This window comes from Gopherus evgoodei, chromosome 4 (assembly GCF_007399415.2).
Source record: "Gopherus evgoodei ecotype Sinaloan lineage chromosome 4, rGopEvg1_v1.p, whole genome shotgun sequence".
Lineage (NCBI taxonomy): Eukaryota > Metazoa > Chordata > Testudines > Testudinidae > Gopherus > Gopherus evgoodei.
This window is the reverse complement of record NC_044325.1, coordinates 71,530,485-71,555,209: the sequence shown is the minus strand read 5'-3', so window position 1 is coordinate 71,555,209 and position 24,725 is coordinate 71,530,485. Positions and strand designations below refer to the sequence as shown.

The 24,725-nt window shown below is 42.4% G+C and overlaps 1 protein-coding gene across 3 annotated transcripts in view; it reads right to left on the bottom strand.

Moving 5' to 3' along the window:
• Positions 1–24,725, bottom strand: part of DCAF5 (DDB1 and CUL4 associated factor 5) — a 111,135-nt gene that overhangs the window by 45,299 nt on the left and 41,111 nt on the right. For all 3 annotated transcript variants that reach the window (XM_030559710.1, XM_030559711.1, XM_030559713.1), the window contains one exon: positions 10,529–10,742. In XM_030559710.1, coding sequence (XP_030415570.1) covers positions 10,529–10,742 — 214 coding nt within the window. The remainder of the gene's footprint in view (positions 1–10,528; positions 10,743–24,725) is intronic.

The following is a 24,725-nucleotide window of genomic DNA, read 5'->3' as shown; positions in this document are numbered from 1 at the left end:
GTTAGTAGGCATTTATAGCAGATGAACATACCACCACAGAGAGCACTTGGCAACCATTTGAGTGTGTGTGACCTATTTAGTTAGAAAATGGAATTTTTCATTCAAATTGAGTTTGTACCATTTGATGTTTTTAATCATTTGGAGGTGCATGCCTAGTTAGGCAGAATGGGTTCCTCAGCACTCCCAGTCAGATTTTGATATGAAGGAAGGACGTATACGTGACTAAAAAAGGTGTACTTCTGATTACAATCAACATTGCTTAATTTTAAGGGAAAGTCATCTTGATCTCTTAATCAATATTTACGTCAAACAGTTGATGAAATTCAAATAGTTAATTATAGTAAGTGACATGCATTCTCTATCCTTTATTTTTAATAGTGAACAAGAAAAAGGACTGATAGGAATAACATTTCATTTTTTTTCATTTACAGTTGATGCAGCCTCATGGCAGATAAAAAAAAAGGTCTGGGGCACAATTTCGTGACCGTGTATTGTGTATAATGTATGTGATTTTTTTTTTGGGGGGGGGGAAGGGGGGCGCAAGATGGAAGTTTTGCCTAGGGCGCAAAATATCCTTGCACCGGCTCCGCCTCCCTATTACTAACTCCAGCCAAAGGCCCTGGCTTGACACTTTTGATTGTGGAGTACAGCTGATTTAATACTTGTATCCAGGGCACACTATTAGCCCCTTCTTACTCTGGCTCAGTGGGGAGTTCGTATACCCAATCAAAAGTATGGCGAGAGGCGGGTGGAAATTATTCCTAGAAGTATTTGTTAAAAGTAGAACAACTTATGAATAGAAATGCTGCATGTAGTGTTGTAGCCATGTCAGTTCCAAGATATTTGAAAGACAAGGTGGGTGAGGTAATATCTTTTGTTGGATCAACTTACTTTGGTAAAAGAGACAAGCTTTCCAGCATACAAAGAGCTCTTCTTCAGGTCTGGGACATGTACTCAGTGTTATAGCTAAAGGCAAGGTCTACACTACACTACACACTTACTTCAGTATAGCTACGTCATTTCAGGGGTGTGAAAAACAGAGTTATACGAACAGTTATACTGACCTTAACCCCCCATGGGGATTTATAAAGTTTCAGTTCCCAGTCAAGTGAACATTTGTACGTTTTTTACCTAATTAAATTTATCTGTACTCCTGAGGTAACAAAGTGCCTTTTTCCCAGCTTTACCATCTCTTTCCTTGAGTCCAGATATCAAATCTACCTTTCCCTCTGGAAGATCAAACAAAAGGAAACTAAGCCATTCTATGTAAAAAGCATATAAACAAACCAAAATAAAATTCATGACTAAGACTAAAAAGAATACAAGCCTGATGACTCTTCCATGGAGATTTTTGCCTTCCAAGACTCACTTTAGAAAGCAAGACCTTGCCTTTATGAATAAGATATATAGGATTTATGCAACACACCTATTCTGCCTTTGAAAATTCATAAGCCCCTGCTGCCCCCAATCTACTGTACAAGATTGCCTTGCGTCCTAAAATGGCTTTTAGGTTTGGTTAATGTTGAAAATCAATTCCATTAACATGGCTGCGCCACAGGTGTGGACAAGGCCCAAGACATACTGAAAATCCTGCAGGCCTAATGTAGTGTGACCAAGAGGAGAGAGAGATTTTCAACACACAAATTTGACTATTGTAACGCCCGAGGAGATTACATAGATTCCTGGGACTCTGTCTGCTGGCAGCTCATGGAGGGGGAGCCAAGGCAGACTCAGAGTGTACCCAGCAACCAATAGGGAGGGACAGGCCCTCCCAGGGAGAAGCCTTTTTGTAGTCAGTCTGGACCCAGCCAGGAAAAGGGCAGAACTGGTGGAGAGCTGGTGAGTCCCAGGCCTGCAAGCAGGGTTGCCCTTGAGAACAGGCCTCTAGGGACCTGACAGCAGATCCCTCAGCTGGGTTTTTCCTTCCCCACTGATGATTCCCAATTTGTAGCATTTGCTGGGAAATTTCCCTAGCCAGGCTGGGTTTGCCCTCCAGCTCCCTAGGTGAGACCAGTCACCACATAGTCAGCTCTGCTAGTCCAGGGAAGCTGCCTGCTGAGTGTGTGACTGGAGGCTTGGCTAGGAGGCTACAGTTTGGATGTTAGTATAGTTCTATAACCTACACCTTGAGCCCTGCATCTTTGTGGTGAGGGGAAATCCTGGGACCCACTCAGCCTGATTCCTGCTTGAGGAGGATCCCTGCCAGCAGACAGCAGCCCCTCTGCAGTGATTGAGGAATCCAGCATCATCTTTGAACCTGAGGATCATTCATGGAGTTTGTGGGTGCACTATATTTTAGTTAGTTGGTCAGGGAATTTGTTTTGGGGACCCTCTACTCCCTGAACTGTGTCCTCATGCCAGGGGGTAAGGGTTTGAGGATTTTATAACCTGCTGTGTATTACACCTATGGAGGGATTTACCATCTTCTCCCAGTTGTGAGCCCTTTGGGCTGTACTGAACCCAGTCTGCCACACTGCTAAACCACTGCAGAGAAGAATTTTGTGGTTATAGGTCATCAAGGCCCCCAGCAAAGTACACATACCAATGGGGCACTAATTTTACATTTGCTACATCAAATCATGGGTATTTTCAGTGTGGGCACCGGTGATCCTAAAAATAGTGTTTCACCCTATGATGTTGTATTTGTCTCTTGTTTAATATAATTATTGTGTTGAATATATTTTGTGTGTCTGTAATTAGAATTTTCCACCCAAGCTGCCTGGTGACCCTGCCAGGAAGGAGCAAGGGGGTGGAGGCACTGCCAAATAATTTCATAGAAAAAAGAAAGAAGATACACCCTTCTGAGTGGGTGATGGGATCCAAAAGAACCCAGACTTGTCCATCAAAACCTGTAAGAAGACTGGCATTAAAGGAGGTAACCAGGTGGAGAGGGACGCTACACTATGATTAGGCCGCTGGTGCACAAGACCCACTACTCAGAAAGCTGGCCAATATAGTCTTATTGGGTCCTTGTACGCCCCCCATCAATCTGTTTGTATCCATCTATTGTCTTGTTTCATACTTAGATTGTAAACTTTTAGGGACAGGTATGACATTTTTGTTCAGTGTTTGTACAGTACCCAGCACAGTGCGGCTCGTAAGTGTTATGGTAACAACAAACATACTGGCTTAAAAGAAAAAAGTTATCCTTTTTCACGCTAATCAGCACAATTCTATTAACCTGAAACTGTTTTCCAGGCTGGTTCTTTATGCTACAATTTGAGCCACGTTAAGTAATTAAACAGGACTTAAAACCTCCCTTTATCCTCAAGAAGCAAGTCAAGGGCAGAGAAGAATCTTCTCCATTTATAACACTTACATAAATGTTTACAAAGCATACAATGTTTGTCCAATTAAAGCTGTTGGAGAAGGAAACATTCATCATCAACTATTGTTGTTAACCATGTGCTGATCAACTTACACAGCTCCGCAAAGGCTTTCTCTGCAGTAATTGATCAATTGTTGCCCGGTAAGAGACATGCCGGTCTAATTAACTGTACCGATTGAACAAGAAAAGCCAGATGGCTCTGTAACAGACTAAAGAACTGCACTGAAAATTCAAATCAAACCACTACTCTCACTCCCAACACACACCCCAATCTTAAAAGCAACTGAGTGTCCAAAGGGCAATTTTAAAGACCTGTCATACAAAAAACTGTTATCAAAACCTATCAATCAATATTTTGCAGACTCACTGCATAGTAAAACTGAATTTTTAATCACTGGGAGAAGAAACTGAAAATCTATGACTGCAGATTTCTGCAGCAAGGAAAATATTTCCACTATGTCCCAAAGAAAACAAAGAAGACGTTTCTATGTACGCGGAGAGGAAGAGGGGTAGATGTAGACTATTTCTGAACACTGCTACAGCTGCAGGCATCCTGCATGCTTTTCCTGCTCTCTTGAACCCACTGAATAGAAAATTCTATTAATTATGAGAATACAAGATTCCTAGCCTTCTTATCACTATCCATCCAGAAAAGAGCAGATTTTAAGCTTGATTCTTAACACAGTTTGTCAGAGGGTGGAGATGGGCGGCAGGAGAGAGAGCACTTGATCATTGTCTGTTGGGTTCACTCCCACCTTGCATTGGCCATTGTCGGTAGGCAGGATACTGGGCTAGATGGACCTTTGGTCTGACCCAGCATGGCCATTCTTATGTTCTTGTCTACACTTGCAGTTAAACAGCATTCAGCACCAGTTCAGCTGTACCCATCGCTGGCCCCTATTTTGTCAGCAACAGGTAATTATTATTAATTATTATTATTATTTAAATCATAGACCAGACCACACCCATCATCCTGAAGAGATAAATCCTTACACTGCAGATTTCCCAAAGTGCACATAAAAGAAGCTCCAATTCTGCAAACCTCTGAAAGTACTCAAAATCAGGGCCCCTTGCCTGCAGAGCCTAAAAGGAGCGAAGGAGAACAGCTCCTTTTGTGCTGACCTCAATGTCCGGAGGACTAAAGCTCTCCTACAAAGGTCTGCAGGAAATGAGGGATAAGAAATGTTCAGGGCAGGAGGGTTGCGGGGAGATGAGGGGGAGTCAGCAGAATCAAAGGGGGCATTCTCTATCACTTTTGCAGTGACTCAGATGCCATGAAGTAGTTTCTTTTGGGATGGGATGGGATGGGAGGAGGGGAAGGGGAGACAAACACTGAAAGTGAATGTTTGGCGATGGAATTGGGTTTCTTCAACTTTTATATACAAAGCTCAGTTCCAACTGCATTCCTTTTAAAATCAATCAATCAATGAAGACCAGCCATTGAGCAAGCTGACAGACACCAATTTTCTCTCTGTAAAATATATAAGACACTAAATTCTTTTTTATGTAAAGAATTGTCCTAACCCCCACCCCTCCCCCCCCAAAACAAAAAAACCAACATATTTGCACACTGAGTTCTTTACAGTTCAAGACCTGATGTGAGCTATCATTCATACTCTGGCACCCTTTCGCACAGGAAAAGCATACATGTACTCTTTAGAGAGGAAAACTCTCCTTTAATTTTTAAAGAATTAGACACTGATAAGTACCACTGCCTCAAAACATGTCCTTTTAACTAGAACGCATGCAGGGAAGTACAACAAAAGTTATATTTCCATACCACAGCAACTCCCCGCATTTATGGGGCTTAGCAACCATATAACTAACCCTGTTTGGAAGAGAGCATTGCTGACGTTTTGGTTAGTTGATGGGCATAAATCATATTATCCCTAACCAGAATTTAGTGTGCAGAGTTAAACATAAAGAAAGCTGTAACTTTATAGGGAATTTTAAAAGTCTGCAGTACAGCAAGTTGTGCATTCCTGAAACTCCCCTTCAGTATAATGTCAACAGAAGAGGCTGAGTGGTGATGTAATGTCTGAGGGCATGCCACAGATTCAAGACACTTTTTGTTCTAGTCACAGGATACAAATTAACCCTTTTATTGAGGCAAGCAACAACCAGCTGTATTTTACTACCACAGGCCCTGGAGTGGTTCAAAACATATATAGTGTGGAATAAAAGCTGGTGATTGGCATTCTGTTCACTTGCACCACATATTACAGCTGGGAATCATGAGCAGGAAGTTTTTCTATCACCCAACACTAAGATACAAATGCCTTCCACTAAGTGTATATGTACTGGGACAAACTGTGCTCTTCATTTAAATCCAGGCAGTCCCTCTAAAGTTGATAGGGTGCATTGGTGTAACTAAGGCCAAAGTTGGGCCTATTCAATCTGCCTTCCCCACACCACTTATTTTCTTCTGTGGGTGTGAGAGCAGCTAGGCTGGGTTGAGTTGAGCTCCTAATTAAAGGCAAACAAGACACTTATATTGTGTTCATTCACTGATCAAGATCAGAGCTCCTGTAAAAGGAAGAGGAGAGGCTTCTTAGTAAGTAGCACGTGAACAGTGTATTCATATTTAATACCTAGGACAAGGGCAGAATTTTGCGTTGATCCAAACGATAAAAGTTTTCATTTGTACTTTGATCACCATAAGAATCTAGGTATTTGAAGAATACTACACCACTCAACATGGAGTAAGGGCCCTAATATCATTATCAGTTATAATCCAAATTAATGACAATTCATTATGGATTGATTAAAAAATAAAACTAAAAAGAATGCAGACATTTAGAGCAAACTAGATTTGAGGGTCTGGCATTTTGGGGGAAAAATCTTGCATATTCTGTTTATTATTTCAACAGGTTCGTAAGGACAACGGTTATGTTAGTGTTCAGACTTGAATGATTCAGATGCTTTCATAGGAACACAAAGGCCTGTAACCAAGGGCATAGAGAGAAGTACGGCTAGCTAGCCTCTGCCCAACAAAAGGGATATGTTCTTGTCACAGCCTACCTGCCCAAAATATCTGCAAGTCAAATAGGAACGCAAACGAGTGAAGCACTTTTATAACCTCTCTCTCAATTTCATTAATGATTGAGGTTCAGTTTATATTTTGTATGATTTTTAGTTCAGCAATTTCATAGTGAGGCTAAAGAATGAACATTTCTACTTTTTACAACTTCAGGGAACAATGATACTAACTCATTGACATTAGGCTTCTCTTTTACTAGCAGCAGGCCTGCTTTAATACCATTTTCCTGCATGCAAATCACTTGCAGCAGGTTCCCATTCTCAATTACAAATATTACAGCATTTTCTGTCTCTGTTCCCTGGGATGGTTAACAGAGTCTATCAGAGAGAGAGGGATTCCAGAGCACAAAGCCCTATAAAGAGAGAAATGCAAGAACACATGTAAAGCCTGATGGCCATAAAACTCAAGAGTTTCTATCTTCATCACTGTCTGGACAAAGAATCATCTACAAGTTCTGTTAACCAAAACTACATTCTTAGCAATGTTGGTTATTTAGGACTTTTGCCATACAATGAAGAGTGTATTTTATGCTCTCTAGTGGGAATTAACTTTTATATTCAGCTATCAGCCCAATATATATGTAAAACTAAGCTAACTAGTGAATAATATAAAAAGGAGAACAAAGACATGGAAATCTACCTCTTCCCCTATCCCTAAACATTCAATTAATTTGTCATCCAGGAAATTTACTTTTCTTCCTCCATGTTCTTTCCTGATCATTTGCTAATATGTTTATGACTTGTTCCGTAATTCATGGTTCATCTTTGAGACCCCTTAGAATGGTCTCTTTCCTGCCCCAGCTGCCAAAGACGGAATAAATTTAAAAATTCACTATTAGTCGATAGAACTAATTATTCAAGTACAGCCCCCTCAACACAACACCATCCCATGCCCAATTAAGGTATGCCTTTGGTAACCACATGTTTTCCATTTAGGAGTATAACTTTTAAATCAAACACAACTTTGTGAGGTGGTCTCAACTTTTGTACAATACTCAGTATTTTTAATTGAAAATTGGAATAGAATATAGCTAGGTCCAACATAAAATATTAAATCTTCAGTTACTTCCTGAAGATGTCTGGAACAGAAAATTAAAAACGAGGCCTGAATCATACATATTGTCTGCTTAGCACATACCAGAAGACAAGAAACGAGAGCTGCAGCTGGAGAACACCTTTCTATCTTAAGTGACACTCAGGCCATGTCTACATCTAAAATTTTGCAGCGCTGGTTGTTACAGCTGTATTAGTACAGCTGTATAGGGCCAGCGCTGCAGAGTGGCCACACTTACAGCAACCAGCGCTGCAAGTGGTGTTAGATGTGGCCACACTGCAGCGCTGTTGGGCGGCTTCAAGGGGGGTTCCGGGACGAGAGAGCAAACCGGGAAAGGAAACCAGCTTCCCCGCGGTTTGCTCTCTCGGTCCCGGAGCCAGCCAGCAAACCGCAGGGAAGGAGACCTGCTTGCTCGGGGTTCCGGGACCGAGAGAGCAAACCGGGAACGCCGCGGTTTGCTCTCTCGGTCCCGGAGCCAGCCAGCAAACCGCAGGGAAGGAGACCTGCTTGCTCGGGGTTCCGGGACCGAGAGAGCAAACCGGGAACGCCGCGGTTTGCTCTCTCGGTCCCGGAGCCAGCCAGCAAACCGCAGGGAAGGAGACCTGCTTGCTCGGGGTTCCGGGACCGAGAGAGCAAACCGCGGCGAAGCTGGTTTCCTTTCCCGGTTTGCTCTCTCGGTCCCGGAACCCCGAGCAAGCAGGTCTCCTTCCCTGCGGTTTGCTGGCTGGCTCCGGGACCGAGAGAGCAAACCGCGGCGTTCCCGGTTTGCTCTCTCGGTCCCGGAACCCCGAGCAAGCAGGTCTCCTTCCCTGCGGTTTGCTGGCTGGCTCCGGGACCGAGAGAGCAAACCGGGAAAGGAAACCAGCTTGATTACCAGAGGCTTCCTCCTTCCACGGAGGTCAAGAAAAGCGCTGGTAACTGTCTACATTGGATTACCAGCGCTGGATCACCAGCGCTGGATCCTCTACACCCGAGACAAAACGGGAGTACGGCCAGCGCTGCAAACAGGGAGTTGCAGCGCTGGTGGTGCCCTGCAGATGTGTACACCTTCAAAGTTGCAGCGCTGTAACTCCCTCACCAGCGCTGCAACTTTCTGATGTAGACAAGCCCTCACAAATTTAACATCCCTTTTATTTCCAAGCCCTTCCTCACAACCCCCCACCCAAAGCAGAGTTCTGACCCCATAAAGGGAAAAGTGTCAGTGACTCCACAAAGCTCATTAGGGACTTTGCTACTGATTTTATGTGGAAGGCACTAAGATACTATAGTAATTGGATGCAGCATAACACTCCAAGATAAACAGATGGGAGCAAATTTCCAAGCTCTTTTTCTGTAAATTCTGTAATTTTTCTGGTTTCGTGAATGGACACATATCACACACAAAAACACAGAACTCCAACACACCTGCCAAAGTACAGAATTTGTCTTACAAAGAACTGCAGAAGTCTCCTGTCCTGTATCCTTTGTGGATTTGGCTGCAGGGTCTAGCTCTTATCTTCATGTCTAGATATGCCCTACCAGAATGCAATTCCTGTTGGAAGTGACAGCCCCTACATGTCCAATTCCTATCACTGGATATTTTAAAACATATCCAGTTAGTTACTTTTAACTATTGCTGTGTAGTTTCTCGAACTTTCATATTCCAATTCATTATTTTTGGAGTCCTCTAAATCAGCGGTGAAAAAAAAAAAAGTCATTGCAGTTTTCCTTTAGTTTGGTTGATTGATGTACTAGGTGTGATTAGTATGCCCTTATATTTGACATTTCTGCAGTTAACAGACTTCCCCACACCAAAGATTAAGTTACATGTACATGTTTTGGCACCAGTGAAAGGTTTTCCATAACACCCTAAAAAAAGTTTGCCATTATAGAAGGCTGCCCCAATTGTCTCTTGATGTTCCATTTTATGTCTAGCTTCCCTCTTTCCTTCCCCGCTTTAAATTTCATCAGGAAGCGCATCTCCCATTGCTCAGATATTCCATATTGTATGTAATGCTTACATACCAGCCTCCTAACTGTACCAGATATCCTGTGTCTATTGGGTTTTTCAAAAAGCAAAGAACAGGCCCAGTGAAGAATGCCCACATTCTTCCCATAAAACTAATGCATGTATCCATAACCTCCCTGCCCCAAAACAAAACAAAAAAAAAAAAAAGTATAAAAAGCATAATGCTAAAAGGTCTATCTGAGTCCTGATTGTAGTTCTACTCTGACCTCTAGAGGAAAAAGACTAGTGCCATCTTTAGGTTTGTTCATTATGGACCCATAAGAAGTGACATGTTTCCAAATGTACAACGGGTTAATTTGCTTCTGTAATATATTTCTTTGCCCTTTTTAAGTTTCCTTGGGGCAAACTCCTCTAATTTTTAAATTGCCTTCAGTACTGCTTCTGTGCACTCCGATTAGAAATGCACGAACATACCTACTCCCTGTGCTTCTTAGTCATAGCCACTTACTTCAGTAACAGAAATATGTTTTCATGCCTGAGCCCTTACAGTTACAGGAGACTCTATTCTATCTCCTGCATGGGAAATTTAAGTTCTGATTACAAAATCTTTGTTACTGATACCAGGGGAAATCTCACATGCTGGGCAGGTTTTATGGTTCCAGTAGTTGTAAAAATTTGTTTTTAACTTGTAAAATAATGAAATTTAAGTTGAGAAAGAAGAATTTTAAATACCCACAATGTTTGTTTTCTGCCAGCCTCTTTCTCCAGCTTTAAATAAGTAGTTTAATTTTCTGACCTAGACAATATTGTCTAATTCACAGGTGTGAAAACTGATCAAATGGACCTTTCAGAGAGCTAATTTACGTTTCTTTTGAAAACACGTTTTCTAATTTTAGATTACTTTATTCAGATGTAGAATTTACCACACTCCTTGGTGTGCATTATTTTTCACTTACAATTGTGTAGTATTGCAACAGGAAGAAAATAAGGACAACTCCTCCTCTCTCCGCACCCTCCCCTTCCACCGTGTTCTGGATTCAGTAATATCCCCCAAATCAGAGAAGGCTCTTAAAAGTTGTTTTCAAATGCTCATGAAAGCCTCTACTTTTGCACAGAGTAATTAACACGTGAGCTTGGGAGGGCACCACTTGCCCGTTACCTGGTCACGGTCGCCTGCAAAACAGCAGCTCTTCATAGTACATGAGTTGAAGTAACCTTGGTTGTCAAATTGGAAGACAGGCAGTCGGGAGTGGATATCATAGAGGACTGGTGGAAGACGCCGACGCAGTGCCAGCAGCTGGGTTCCATTGCTGTTGAATCGGACACTCATGGCACTTTGAAGGGACAGATTTCCACCATAGCGGAGCAGTGAACTAGGAAAGGAAAGAGAGAACAAGTCAGGCAGGCTGCCTGAAATTTAAAGTGTACATAAGAGTATCAACTGTGTTTCACTTTTTAAAATATATATGTGATCTCCCAGTGTAGTTAGAGTTTTAAAGAGAAGAGGAAATTCTGCAGAATGATCTTTGCTCCAGGTGTTGTCATTTTCATTATGCTGCAATATAAACAATTTTATAAATCTGAATAAAGTCTCTCTCTGCCCAATTTCTGCAGAAAAATCATTAAAAGCCCCCATTCCCAAGCAAATTTGAGTCAAAGCTTGAATGACAAGCTAAAAAAAGTACTCAGTTTAGAAAGGTGCCTGGAGATAGAGGCTAGTGCTGCTTGCTTAATTGACAGATTTTATTCTCCATCCTACCCCTATGTGCAGCAGATAGAATTTGTCCCCATGCAGGGAATTCTAAGACACAGATGATTACAATTGTTAAAAAAAACAAAAAACCCACTGTTGTAGGGGTTGGGCTATTTGCCTTTACCCTGCCAGCACTCAGATCTTTTGGTTCATCCGGTGCCTTAACTAGTGTGGGCTAACACTTTTCTGCTACCATGTTGGAGGATGGAGGCTGCAGCTCTTTCTCAGACCATTCCCTCATTCCAGCTTCCATTTACAGTTTACATCTCTACAGCACATCAGGTAATATCTGTGTTGACTGCTAGTGAGAACAATCAGCTCTAGGTATCTTAAATAAAAGACTACTTTAAGGTTAAGTTATTATGAGAAAGCAAAAGATAAGAGTTAGCTAATCACAGACATGCATCACCTACAAATACTGCTAAGTAGGCAAAGCTTATATAATATATGACACTATTGCCTAAAAGTCTTACATGGTAGAAGTCCATAGTCTCACCCAGCATGCTGATAGTAACAAGTGTACCTATGTCAACTCTTGGTCACGTGTCCAAGACAAGAGTGAGTGTTGGTGTTCCCAGACCCTAAAGATTCTTCTTTACAGGAAAGCCAAGCTCTTTGTCTCCCTCAGGCACCCAGGATAATAGAAACTTGGTTGAAATCCAGTTTGTGAGGCTTAGGTTCCTTTGTACTTCAAAATGCATCCTTATGGATAGGGAAAATCTTTTGTTTGCTCTGTGTCTGGTTTTAAGAGATTTAATGACTCCTACCACAACATCTGAGATAGACCTTTTTGTTCATGGGTTTGGGGGAGTCCTCACCAGCTGATTTGTACACAGCTGTGAAATCTTGTCCACCTCAGTAGCTAACAGGCATGTGTGTACAGATGTTACATATTTTCAGAGGAAGTTGACTCATAGGTTTTAATGCATCATATTTTCAGATACAGTTCTCTGCCCAAAGCTTTTATAAAAGTGAGTCACTCCCCATGGAATGGAATCTGCATTCCACAAAGGTTTAAGCATGTCTTGTTTTATGACATATACTGTAAAACTGAACAGATACTTGCTCTTTGGTTAGAGTCAAGAAGAACCTATTAATGTGTTTTAAATGAGCTCAGTTCCCCTCCCCCCAAAGTGGCCAGAGCTGGACTTCCATGAAGAAACTAGAGGCGTTTTTCAAGGGACTAATGACTCTCACGTTGGGCACCCAAGGTGCTTAAAAGGAACTGATTTTCAGAGAACAGGTGCTCAGCATTTTCTGAAAAATCAGCCCCTTGCCCCATAAGATATCAATTTAAGCACCCAAAATCACCAGTCCCTTCTGAAAATTTATCCTAGGTTTTGCTCCTAAATATTAAACCTACAAACCCTTGAAAGCCTCCTTTGTAAATGACTTCTTTGAAGTCTGAGACAATGGTAGTATGGAAACCTAACATCAGAGGCTGAAACCATTTCCAACCTACTTTGTAGGGAACAAGTGTGACGGGAGAAAGTTGGCTTTTTAAAAGACAAAAGTACCAAGAAGTGTTGCAAGTAACACTTGTAACTATATTCTTGAATTCACTGAGGCTAGGTCTACATTTGGAAGGCTTTGCTCGTATAGCTACACCATTATACTGTATCAGCAAAGAGCTCGTAGGCCTGGGTCTACACAGAGATTTTGTAGTGGTATAATGCTGTCATTATGAGTGTTATTTTTTTTTTTAAACTTATATAGTTATACCAGTGTGGCTCTAGAATGGACACAGTTATACTGGTACAAAAATGCCTTATGCCAGTATAGCTTATCCCCCTTTCTGTAAGGGAACAGATACACAGGTATAACTGTTCACACTAAGGGGAGTTGTACTGCTTTATCTATGCCAGTATCATTAAAGTGGCACAATTTTTGAGTGTCAACAAGCCCCTAAGGTAGATGCAGTTATACTGGCAAAACTGTGCTTTTGCCAGTGTAGCTTATCCAAGCCACACATCACAGGAAAAAAAAGCCGTATCTGCAAAAGTGCAGTTTTGCCAGTGTAACTGTGTGTATAATAGGGGTTTTTACCAGCGTAGTTATGTTGGTCACAGATCTTGCCTTGTCATACGCCTAACCAACATAGCTACGCTGGTAAAAGTCTGTAGCCTAGACCTGGCCTAGCAATGAAAAAGGGTGAGAGAAAAAAAAATGCCTCCCTCCATTTGTTAGTACTGCTTCCTCTGTATAGTCAGTCAGTTACCCTTGTTGTTTGTGGGATTGTATTCCCCTACCCCAATGGGGAGAAAAAATAGATCTCTTGGAAAGGGGGGGAGGGGGAAGTAACAGCTTTAAAAAAAAACAACACTGACTAGATTTCAAGCTGCATGTGATGTCAGTGCTAGTTTAAGAAGAAAGAGGGAAAAGAGCAGGTTGAGAAATGGGGTTTGTCTGGGGAAAATTTCATGAAAATGAGAAAAAAAAGTCAGCATTTTCAGTGGGAAATTTCAACATTTTGTGGAAAAACTGAAAAATGTTCACCAAAAACCTGAAAAAGAGGTTGTTGTTTTTTTTAAATGAAAACTTGAAATCTACAAACAGCAGCTCTCTCTCTCTCTCTCTCTCTCTCTCTCTCTCTCTCTCTCTCTCTCACACACACACACAGTCACAAAAGAAAACTTGTGTTTTCTTTTTACTAACTAGCCCCAGAAGAAACCTTCATATTTAAACAGTATTTTATTGTTAAACATTAAGGGTTTGAGCATTGGCCTGCTAAACCCAGGGTTGTGAGTTCAATCCTTGAGGGGGCCACTTAGGGATCTGGGGCAAAAATCAGTACTTGGTCCTGATAGTGAAGGCAGGGGGCTGGACTCGATGACCTTTCAAGGTCCCTTCCAGTTCTAGGAGATAATAATTAATTGGAGATATATCTATTAATAATAATAATAATAATAATAAAAAAGTTTACAAGGCCATTCCATCCATCACCATGAGGTCATCTCACCACATCCTCCATTTCTTCAATTTTGGCCATCTCTCTCATTATATCTGTTCCCCCTCACAATCCACACGCTCCCTTTTCCCCCTCTCTCCCTTTGATGAGCACAGATGATTCCCCTACACCAGCTCTTTGACCTCTCTCCTTGCATCACTACTGATTTTCTCTTTTTTTAAAGAATGTTGCTCAAAACCAACTTCTATACAATCTAGAAATAATAGTGCCCATGAGTGCCCCATGCCAGTACTCATAATTATCCACTACAATTCTCCCAATCTACTGTCCCCACCTGTTCTCTTATAGTAACCTTTCCATGGCTGTGACTGCTATGCACTGACAGCTGTATTAAAGACACAGGGCTTGTCTACATCACAAAGTTGCAGCGCTGGTGAGGGGGTTACAGCGCTGCAACTTAGGAGGTGTACACATCTGCAGGGCATCACCAGCGCTGCAACTCCCTGTTTGCAGCGCTGGCCGTACTCCCGTTTTGTCTCGGGTGTAGAGGATCCAGCGCTGGTGATCCAGCGCTGGTAATCAAGTGTAGACACTTACCAGCGTTTTTCTTGACCTCCGTGGAATAAGCAGGTATCCCAGCATACCTGAGGAAGCCTCTCTGGTAATCAAGCAGGTCTCCTTCCCCGCGGTTTGCTCCAGTGTTCTCCGAATCCCCCCCCAAGCGGGTCTCCTTCCCCGCGGTTTGCAGGGGGGTTCGGGGAACGCGAGAGCAAACCGCGGGGAAGCAGGTCTCCTTCCCCGCGGTGTGCTCTCGCGTTCCCCGAACCCCCTCCGTGCAAGCAGGTCTCCTTCCCCGCAGTGTGCTCTCGCGTTCCCCGAACCCCCTCCGTGCAAGCAGGTCTTCTTCCCCGCGGTTTGCTCTCGCGTTCCCTGAACCCCCTCCGTGCAAGCAGGTCTCCTTCCCCGCGGTTTGCAGGGGGGTTCGGGGAACGCGAGAGCAAACCGCGGGGAAGGAGACCTGCTTGCGGGGAGGGGGTTCGGGGGACGCGAGAGCAAACCGTGGGGAAGGAGACCTGCTTGCACGGGGGTTTGGGGAACACTGGAGCAAACCGGGAAAGGAGACCTGCTTCCCCGCGGTTTGCTCTCGCGTTCCCCGAACCCCCCTTGAAGCCGCCCAACAGCGCTGCAGTGGGGCCACATCTAACACCACTTGCAGCGCTGGTTGCTGTAAGTGTGGCCACTCTGCAGCGCTGGCCCTATACAGCTGTACTAATACAGCTGTAACAACCAGCGCTGCAAAATTGTAGATGTAGACATACCCACATTCTAAAAATGCCATTTCAGAGTAGTAACATAACATTAAAGCAGACGGAAACTGGTTTACAGACCTTTGCATTAGTCTCCCATAGTGGTCGCAACATTATTTGACAAAAAACAAAAACCTGTTAGATTTAATGTTGTGAACGTTTTAGTAACTTCGGAGAAACAAACCTTAAAAGAATATTTTATCTCCAAAGCAAGTCAAGCCTAAAAGAAATTCAGAGTTAAGATTATACTTAAAAAGAAGTCTGAAGCTATGGAAATGTATATTTAAGGCCCCTCAAAAGCACCAAGCCTCTGCCCTCACATTCCCCCATAATGAACGCTAACCTTTTAATGTAAATTCAGCTCTGATCAGTAGAGTCCCATGTATTCTGCAATTCCATTGCCGTGCAATTATACTCTAGAATCTCAGTTTTCATTAAGTTTCTCTGGTTGCAGTGAAGCTCAAACACATGAACTGAATGTAAACTGATTGAATGTTATCTTTCCAAGACTGTCAACAGCTAGAAAAGTACTCAGTGGTCCAATCTACCCCATTTCATCTCAAGCAGGGCTCCCTGGACTCAGGACTTCATGGCCATAGAATTCATTATTTTGTTGCACCAGTTACCTGACACATTGTTTTCTGTCTTCCTGCCAGGACATGCCTAAACTAGACTCTTTGCTCGCCAGCTCCCCACTACAAGGGTGATTTAATTAGATTACACTGCATACGCCCTGCACAATTCCATGAAGCCAAGCAGCAGGTGGTTGGAGAGTCAAGGTGGGGGAGAGGGGAAGAAAGAGGTAAAAGCAGAGATGGCAGAAGTGAGTTAGTGCTTTATAGCAGAATGGGGACCATGTTTGATAATTGTATACAGAAAGTTGGATGCGGATGGACAGGAGTATGCATGGTAAGAGGAGAAATTTTAAAGACGACTCATATAGGGAGGAGTGAAGAAGAGGGTCTGATGATTAAGGAAGCAGCTGAGGCATACGTCATAGCAGGTGTAGATAGCGACATCTAAAATCTTGCATACCTTTTTGATTCAACTGTCGACTTTCTAAATGATGCTCAATATGTGGATGATATAAGCTCCTAAAGATTTCATATAGCCTTGGCCTAAACTTATTGAACAACTCCAAGCCTACTAGAACCTTCCCAAGATAGTAAAAAGTATTCAGAGGAGCGTGTGTGTGGGGAAGAAGTACAATAAACCAAGTTTGGAATCTCTAGGTCAAACTATTTTAAAGTTACGATGTGGCAAAAAGGTAAAAGTGTGGTTTTTCAAACGGTCATAATTGTCACTTTCAGTTTTTGGGACAGAAACAGTGTCTTTCTCCATCAGCTGTGAAGTGCACAGCACATCTTTAGTACTAATAATCTGACTACTCACACTGTCTAGATTACTTCCAAAACTTTCCCCAGTTCAAAGTCTCTTCTGGTAGAAAAGCACAAAAAATATTCAGGTGGTCTAGTTTATAGTGCAAAGCTAGTCAGGGCTGGTGCAAGGATGTTTCGCACCCTAGGCCAAACTTCCACCTTCCGCCCTGAGGCACCCCCGCCCGCGGCAGCTCCCCCCCCCACAGCAGCTCCCCCGCTCCGCCCTGAGGTACCCACTTGCGACAGATCCCCATCCCCCACCCTGAGGCGCCCCTGTAATAATATTCTATCCCCACTTTGAACCTTAGAGTCCAAAAATGGGGTACCAACATGAATTCCTCTAAGCTGAATTACCAGCTTAGATCTGATAGGCTGCCACCACTCAAAAATATAGTGGTTTGGGGCACTCTGGTCCCCCCAAAAACCTTCCCTGGGGACCCCAAGACCCAAATTCCTTTCTTCCTCCCAGATATTTCCCGCCCTGGGTACACTAGGAGATCACTGTGATTCAAACTCCTTGAATCACAACACAGAGAAATCAGTTTTTTTCTCCCCCTTCTCTCCCCCTCCCAGGCTTTCCCTCCCTGGGCTATCCTGGAGAGAGAAAGAAAGATTCAAGCTCCGTGAATCTAAACCACAGAGGAAATTCACCTTTCCTCCCCCACTCCTCCTTCCCTTCTCTCACCAATTCCCTGGTGAATACAGACTCAGTTCCTTTGAGCCTTAATAAGGGGGAAAAATTAATCAAGTCTTTTAAAAAGAAAAGCTTTTAATAAAAAAAGAAAAAAGTAAGAAATCTCTGTAAAATCAAGATGGAATATTACAGGGTCTTTCAGCTTATAGACACTAGAGAGAAGTTTCCCCCCAGCACAAATACCAATCAAAATCCGTCCAGCAAAATACACATTTGCAAATACAGAAAACAATCAGAAGACTATAACCGCCTTTTCTACTTAATACTCACTATTCTGAATATATAAGAGACTGTAGCAGGGAGATTGGCAAGAAACCTGGTTGCACGTCGGGTCCCTTTCAGGACCCAGAGAGAACAAAGCAAAACCCAAATATACAAACAAAAGGCTTCCCTCCACCGAGATTTGAAAGTATTTTTGTCTCCTGATTGGTCCTCTGGTTAGGTGTTCCAGGTTCGCTGTTTGTTCCAGGTTCGCTTTACAGGTGAAAGAGACATTAACCCTTAACTATCTGTTTATGACAGCCCCCCCTTTGCGGCAGCACCCCACCCTCAGGCACCCCAGCTCACCCCTGCTCCGCACACGAGCACAAGCACCCCGAGCACACCATGGCCGCTTCACTTCTCCCACCTCCCAGGCTTGCAGCACCAATCAACTTAGGTGCCGCAAGCCTGGGAGGCAGGAGAAGTGAAGCAGCCACGGCACGCTCGGGGAGGAGGCGGAGCAGGGGTAAGCTGGGGCGGGGAGTTCCCCTGCGTGCTTCCCCCCCCCTTACTTGCTGCAGGCGGCCCTCCCCACGCTCCCGTTCACCAGCTCCCTCCGCCTAAATGCCGGTGGCGACCGGGGTGGCCGAAGATCTGGCCGCCGAAGTCACTGCCAAAGAAAATGGCGCCCCCCAAATGCCAGGGCCCTAGGCAACCACCTAGGTCGCCTAAATGGTTGCACCGGCCCTGAAGCTAGTTACAATCTTAACTATCAGGTGACTAACAGGTCTTCCAATAATCTCACTTTTCAGCATTATGGCTGCCCCATGAAGAAAGTTCATAAATGCATATTGAGAGTTTTTTATTCCAATAATTCAAGACAAAAGGGCTCTTGCTTTTCAGACTTAGATTGCTGGGCTGATGAAAAAAAATAGGTACAGTTTTCTTTAAAACTTTGATGTTGGGAGATTAGAATTTTCCCTTGTACAATCTGAATTTGTACCATAAGGTGCCCCCAATGCCCAGTCCCACAAGGATACATTTGAAATACAAAACAATGTAGTAGCCATCACATACACAACACATTTACACATGCATAAAAGATAATTAGTGGGTAAAATGGACTACCAAATACAGCAAGAGAAGCTACAGCCATGAATGCATTCAAAAGAGTTGGACAAACATTAAACCCTCTGTGCTAGGAGATGGAACATTTGTTTTAAAATAGTTTCAAAACACAGCTCCCTACCCACAAACTTTAAATGTTTAGCCAGAAGGAGTAGATATAGCCAAATCGCAATAGCCACCAGATTTAGAAATAGTAATTCAGTCCTGTAGAAGCAGATGTCAGGTAGGCTTTCTGAGCTCAATACTGCATACTGTTTGGTCCACAAACCAGCCATAGCTAGGTAAGTGAATGGATCTAGAGAAGCAGTGTGGCACTCGTTTCAGCCTCAACTATACGTTCAACCCTACTTACCACAAATTATGTCCATTAGATTGGCAATTCTTTTAAGTAAAATTAACAACGTGGTAGGGCTTGTCTCCAACTTCACAGTACTGAGGGTATGGCTACACTTGAAATTTCAAAGCGCTGCCGCGCGAGTGTGGTCAGAGCGTCAGCGCTGGGAGAGAGCTCTCCCAGCGCTGCACGTAAACCACATCCCTTACGGGTGTAGCTTGCAGCGCTGGGAGCCATGCTCCCAGCGCTTCAGCACTGATTACACTGAGGCTTTACAGCGCTGTATCTTGCAGCGCTCAGGGGGGTGTTTTTTCATACCCCTGAGCGTGAAAGTTGCAGTGCTGTAAAGTGCCAGTGTAGCCATGTAAGTCAAGCTATACAACCCACCATCAACATGAGACTACCAAATATCTGCTCACCAAGTGATGATTAACTAGTAAGCAGTTCTCAGCAAAGATCTCTGTGGGAATTTGGGTAGCTTTTAATGCCTAGCTAATTCTCTGCTTAGTCTGGACAAAGCAACTGAGAAATCCACCATCTGAAGTTCATTTCAATTTTAAGAGTGACTATAAGAATACCATCTTCTTCCTAAATAGATCAGATTCTTAGCTACTGTATTTAATAACTAAAAATCAAAGTTATCACTGTTTTTAATCCTGAAGAGCCGAGACAATGAAGAGAGTGATGCACAAACTGGAATACAATCCCATCTCAATCACATTGTTTACTAAGTTCCAATCAGTTACCCCTGTGCAAATCCACTGAGACAATGGGGCACCCTAGAACCTTTACTACAGGTGACGGGGATATTGGAAGAACACAGCTTGCCTCACAAACTCTGGGGTGAATTTGCAGGACTGGCAGTTAGTGAGAAAAAAAAATCTGTTTTTACATGTATGCTATTACATTTGTCCTGGAGTTAGTGAGAGATATCAGTCTTTTAGAGTCACATTTCAGAAAGGAAATCTTACAGAGGATTTTTTTTAGGTTGTTATCGTTGCTGACAAAAGGCCATTCTCTTACTCTGAATTTCCCTCACTTGTTATTTATCACGTCACCTTCTCTGTAGCTAGAAGAGCAGACAAAAAAGTCTCTCCCCAAAACTGGGCAGATGACAATATATCCTCATGGGGCTTTTTATTTTTCCCCTGTGTGAGCCACCAAGTAATAGGAACATAAAACTTTATTCACTTGTACTCAGTGAAGAGGTATCACTACCCTATATATACACACTGGTGTTGGAGGCAGGGTGAAGAAGTAGAGAAGGACAGAGTTATGTGCAATACGGTCATTGCCGTAGCTGGACGCACTGTGTACAGGCAGCACTTACGTGTTAGCCAAGCGTGTAGCTTAGATGAACAATATAAGGCTTTCAATCCAAGATCAGCACCATTAGTGCAAATAACCAATTTCTGCTGGAAGCTGGGGGGAGGGAGGAGGAGGGAGAACCACAACAGCTAGTATTTGCATCAGCTCAAGGCTTCCTTTCCAGGGAAGGAGGGTGGGGGAGAAGAGGGGAGGGACCACTTATGCCTGAAACAAAAACTTGCCTTTTTAGAAAAAGCTGGTTAAATAAACATTCCAAAAAAAGATGGAACGTTTAACATTTGGTGGGTCAGCTAAGCTTGCCTGAGTTGTTCATAAAAGTTAGCTTGGCCACATTTACTAGCCACCGACACAAAGAGAATAGCATAGGACCTTGGAGGAAGTTTAAAACAAAAAGTGCACCAGGATAGCATTCAATACACATTCCTTTTGATAAGCAGCAAACGTTGCACAGTGAAATGTATTACAGTCAATGTCTTTAGGAAATGAGAGTCATTTGTGGGGGAGGGAAGGAAGGAAGGGAGGGAGAGAAAGTGTTGATAATTTCAAGCAGGACTGTTTACAATATAATGCAATAAAGAAGACTGACCTTAAAAGGAAAAAAAAAATTGAATGCTTGTAAGCAATATGAAAACAAAATGCTTAATACACATGATCACATGCCAGCAGGTTTGTCAACATCTCTGTAACCATTAAACTGAGGCACATCTAACGGTGCAAAAAGAATTTGTATTGAGATAAAACCTGGCAAAAAGAATCTAAGCTTGGGAAAACAGAGAAGGAGAGTTGAACAGATCAGTTAGGCTTTGAAAGAAGGTTGTTTTCAATACAGAAACAAGAAATTCTCATTTATTATACATCACCCCCTATAGGGGCTGCAAATATTAATAGTATAGAAGAAAACACAAGATGACAGTCTTGGCTTTTGAGACCGGTGGATTCCTCTACTTTATTTACAAAGCCAAAACAAACCTGTTATACATCCAACCTGCTTTGAAAACGTAAGCAAGGCCATAGGGAGTCAGACCAGTGGTTCATCTAGCCCAGGACTCTGTCTTCAGACAGTGGCCAGTACCAGATGCTTCAGAGGGCATGACTAGACTAGGGCAATTATCAAGTGATCTATACTCTGTTGTCCAATCCCAGCTTCTGGCAGCCAAAGGCTTAGGGACACAGAGCATGGGGATGTGTCCCTGAGCATCTTGGCTAGCCGCCATTGATGGACCTAACTTCGTTTTTTTGTTTTTTTAAAAACCAATTATAATTCTGGCCTTCACAACATGCCCTGGAAACAAGTTTCACAGGATGACTGAGTTGTGTGAAGAAGTACTTCCTTATGTTTGTTTTAAACCTGCTATTAACTTCATTGGGTGACCCCTGGTTCTTATGTTATGTGAAGGGGTAAATAACTTTCTTATTTACTTTCTTCACATCATTCATGATTTCACAGATCTATCCTCTCCACCCTAGTTGTCTCTTTTCTAAGTTGAAAAGTCCCAGTGCTTTAAATTTCTGCTGTTCCTGTCCCCCAATATTTTTTTTGCCTTCTTCGTAAATTTTTCCTAATTCTAATATTTTTTTTTTTTTGAGATGGGGCAACCAGACCTGCACGCAATATTCCAGGTGTGGGCGTACAATGGATTTACATAGTGGTATTAAGATATTTTCCCTCCTATTATTGATCCCTTTCTTCATGGTGCCTAACAGTTTGCTTTTTTTGACTGCTGCTGCACATTAAGCAGATGTTTTCAGAGAATGATCCATAATGGCTCTAAGATCTCTTTCTTGAGTGTTATCAGCTAATTTAGACCCCATCATTTTGTATATATATAATTGAGATGACATTTTCCATTGTGTTTTACTTTGCATTTTTCAGCACTGAATTTCATCTATTTGGGTGCCGTTACCCAGTTTTGTGAGATCCCTTTGTAACTTTTCAGTCAGCTTTGAACTTAACTATCTTGAGTAGTTTTGTTTGCAGCTGCAAACTTGACCATCTCACCCCTTATCCCTTTTTTCAGATCATTTATGAGTAGGTGGAACAACACTGGTCCAAGTACAGAGCTTTGGGGGACCCTGCTGTTTATCTCCCTCCATTCTGAGAGCGGACCATTTACTCCTACTTTGTTACCTTTCTTGTAACCAGTTACTGATCCATGAGAGGACCTTCCCTCTTATCCCATGACCGCTTACTTGACTTAAGAGCCTCTGGTGAGGGACCTTGTTAAATGCTTTCTGAAAGTGCAAGAAAGCTATATCCACTGGATCACATTTGTTCATGTTTGTTGACAGCCTCAAAGAATTCTAGTAGATTGGTGAGGCATAATTTCCCTTTATAAAAGCCATGTTGGCTCTTCCTCAACATATGTTCATCAGTGTCTGATAATTCCATTTTTTACTACAGTTGCAATGAATTTGCCTGATACTCAAGTTAGGCTTAAACAGCCCGTAATTGCCAGGATCGCCTTTGGAGGAAGCCCCTGTCATAAACAGATAGCTAAGGGTTAATGTCTCTTTCACCTGAAACACCTGACCAGAGAGCCAATCAGGAAACCGGATTTTTTTTTTTTTCTTAAAAGAAAACTTTATATAAAAAAGAAAGAAAAAATACAAATGTTCTCTCTGTATTAAGATGATACAACACAGGGTCAATTGCTTAAAAGAATATTGAATAAACAGCCTTATTCAAAAAGAACACAAATCAAAGCACTTCAGCACTTATATTCATGCAAATACCAAAGAAAAGAAACCATAGAACTTACTATCTGATCTCTTTGTCCTTACACTTAGAAACAGAAGACTAGAAACTAGAACTACTTCTCCACAGCTCAGAGGAAACAGGCAGACAGACAAAAGACCCAGACACCCACTTCCCTCCACCCAAAGTTGAAAAAATCCGGTTTCCTGATTGGCTCTCTGGTCAGGTGTTTCAGGTGAAAGAGACATTAACCCTTAGCTATCTGTTTATGACAGCCCCCCTCCCTCCTTTTTCCCCCCTCTTTTCCTTTTAATAGGCATTACATTAGCTGTCCTCCAGTCATCTGGTACAGGGACTGATTTAAGCAATAGGTTACGTACCGCAATTAGTAGTTCTGCAATTTCATATCTGAGTTCCTTCAGAAGTCTTGGGTGAATACCATCTGGTCCTGGTGAATTATTATTGCTTTAAATCAGTTTCTTAAGAAACCTCCTCTACTGACTCCTCAACCTGGGATAGTTCCTCAGATTTGCCACCTAAAAAAAATGTCTCAGGGTGTGGAAATCTCACTCACATCCTCTGCAGTGAACAGCAATGCAAAGAATTCATTTAGCTTCTCCGCAAGGGCCTTATCTTCCTTGAGTGTGCCTTATGTACTTCAATCAGCCAGTGGCCCCACTGATTGTTTGGCAGGCTTCCTGCTTATGATGTACTTAGTTTGAGAGTTTTTTGCTAGTTGCTCTTCAAATTTGTTTCTGGCCTGCCTAATTATACCTGTACACTTGACTTGGCAGAGTTTATGCTCCCTTCTATTTTCCTCAGTAGGATCTGACTTCCTATTTTTAATAGATGTCTTTTTCGTCTCTAACCGCCTCTTACTCTGTTTAGCCATGGTAGCATTTTTTGGACTTTTTTTTTTTAATTGAGGGTATACATTTAATTTGAACTTCTACTACGGTGTTTTAAAGGAATTTCTATGCAGCTTAGAGGCATTTCATTCTTGTGACTGTTCCTTTTAAATTTCCATTTAACTAGCATTTTTGTGTAGTTCCCCTTTTTGAAGGCAAGCTACTGTGGTTGGTTACTTTGGTATTTCGCCCCCCTACTGAGTTTTGAGGTCTTTTAATGTCTGTGAAACATATAAAAGGGAGGTGAAAACAGCCCATCAGCGTATACAGTACAAAAATTAATCTACACGTACAAGATGGCCCTAAGAAGTCTAATATAATTTCATAGTTCGCGCACAATGTTCTGAATGCCCTTTAGTATTTCTAATCATAGCAATACTTCGTACTGGTAATTCCTGTATGACTACACTACCCAGAATCCTTCACAGTAAATTGGGAGTCTTTGTTGGGAGAGTGAAAAAACAAAGCTTGGACAAAAATTAAGCTTCTAGGTCTGTCTTCCATTATAAAATTAACCCCACATAAGTACAAATACACTACATCCTTCCAGACTGGATAAAGCATGGAGAAATTTAGGGTAAACAGTACTGCAAATCCCAAACATTAAAATAAAATAAATAATAATAATAAAAATCACATGTACTCCTCCCCCACACCAAAACCAAAACACGTTTTAAAATCATGAGGTTAAATTTTATATTTATAAAATATGACAGGGAG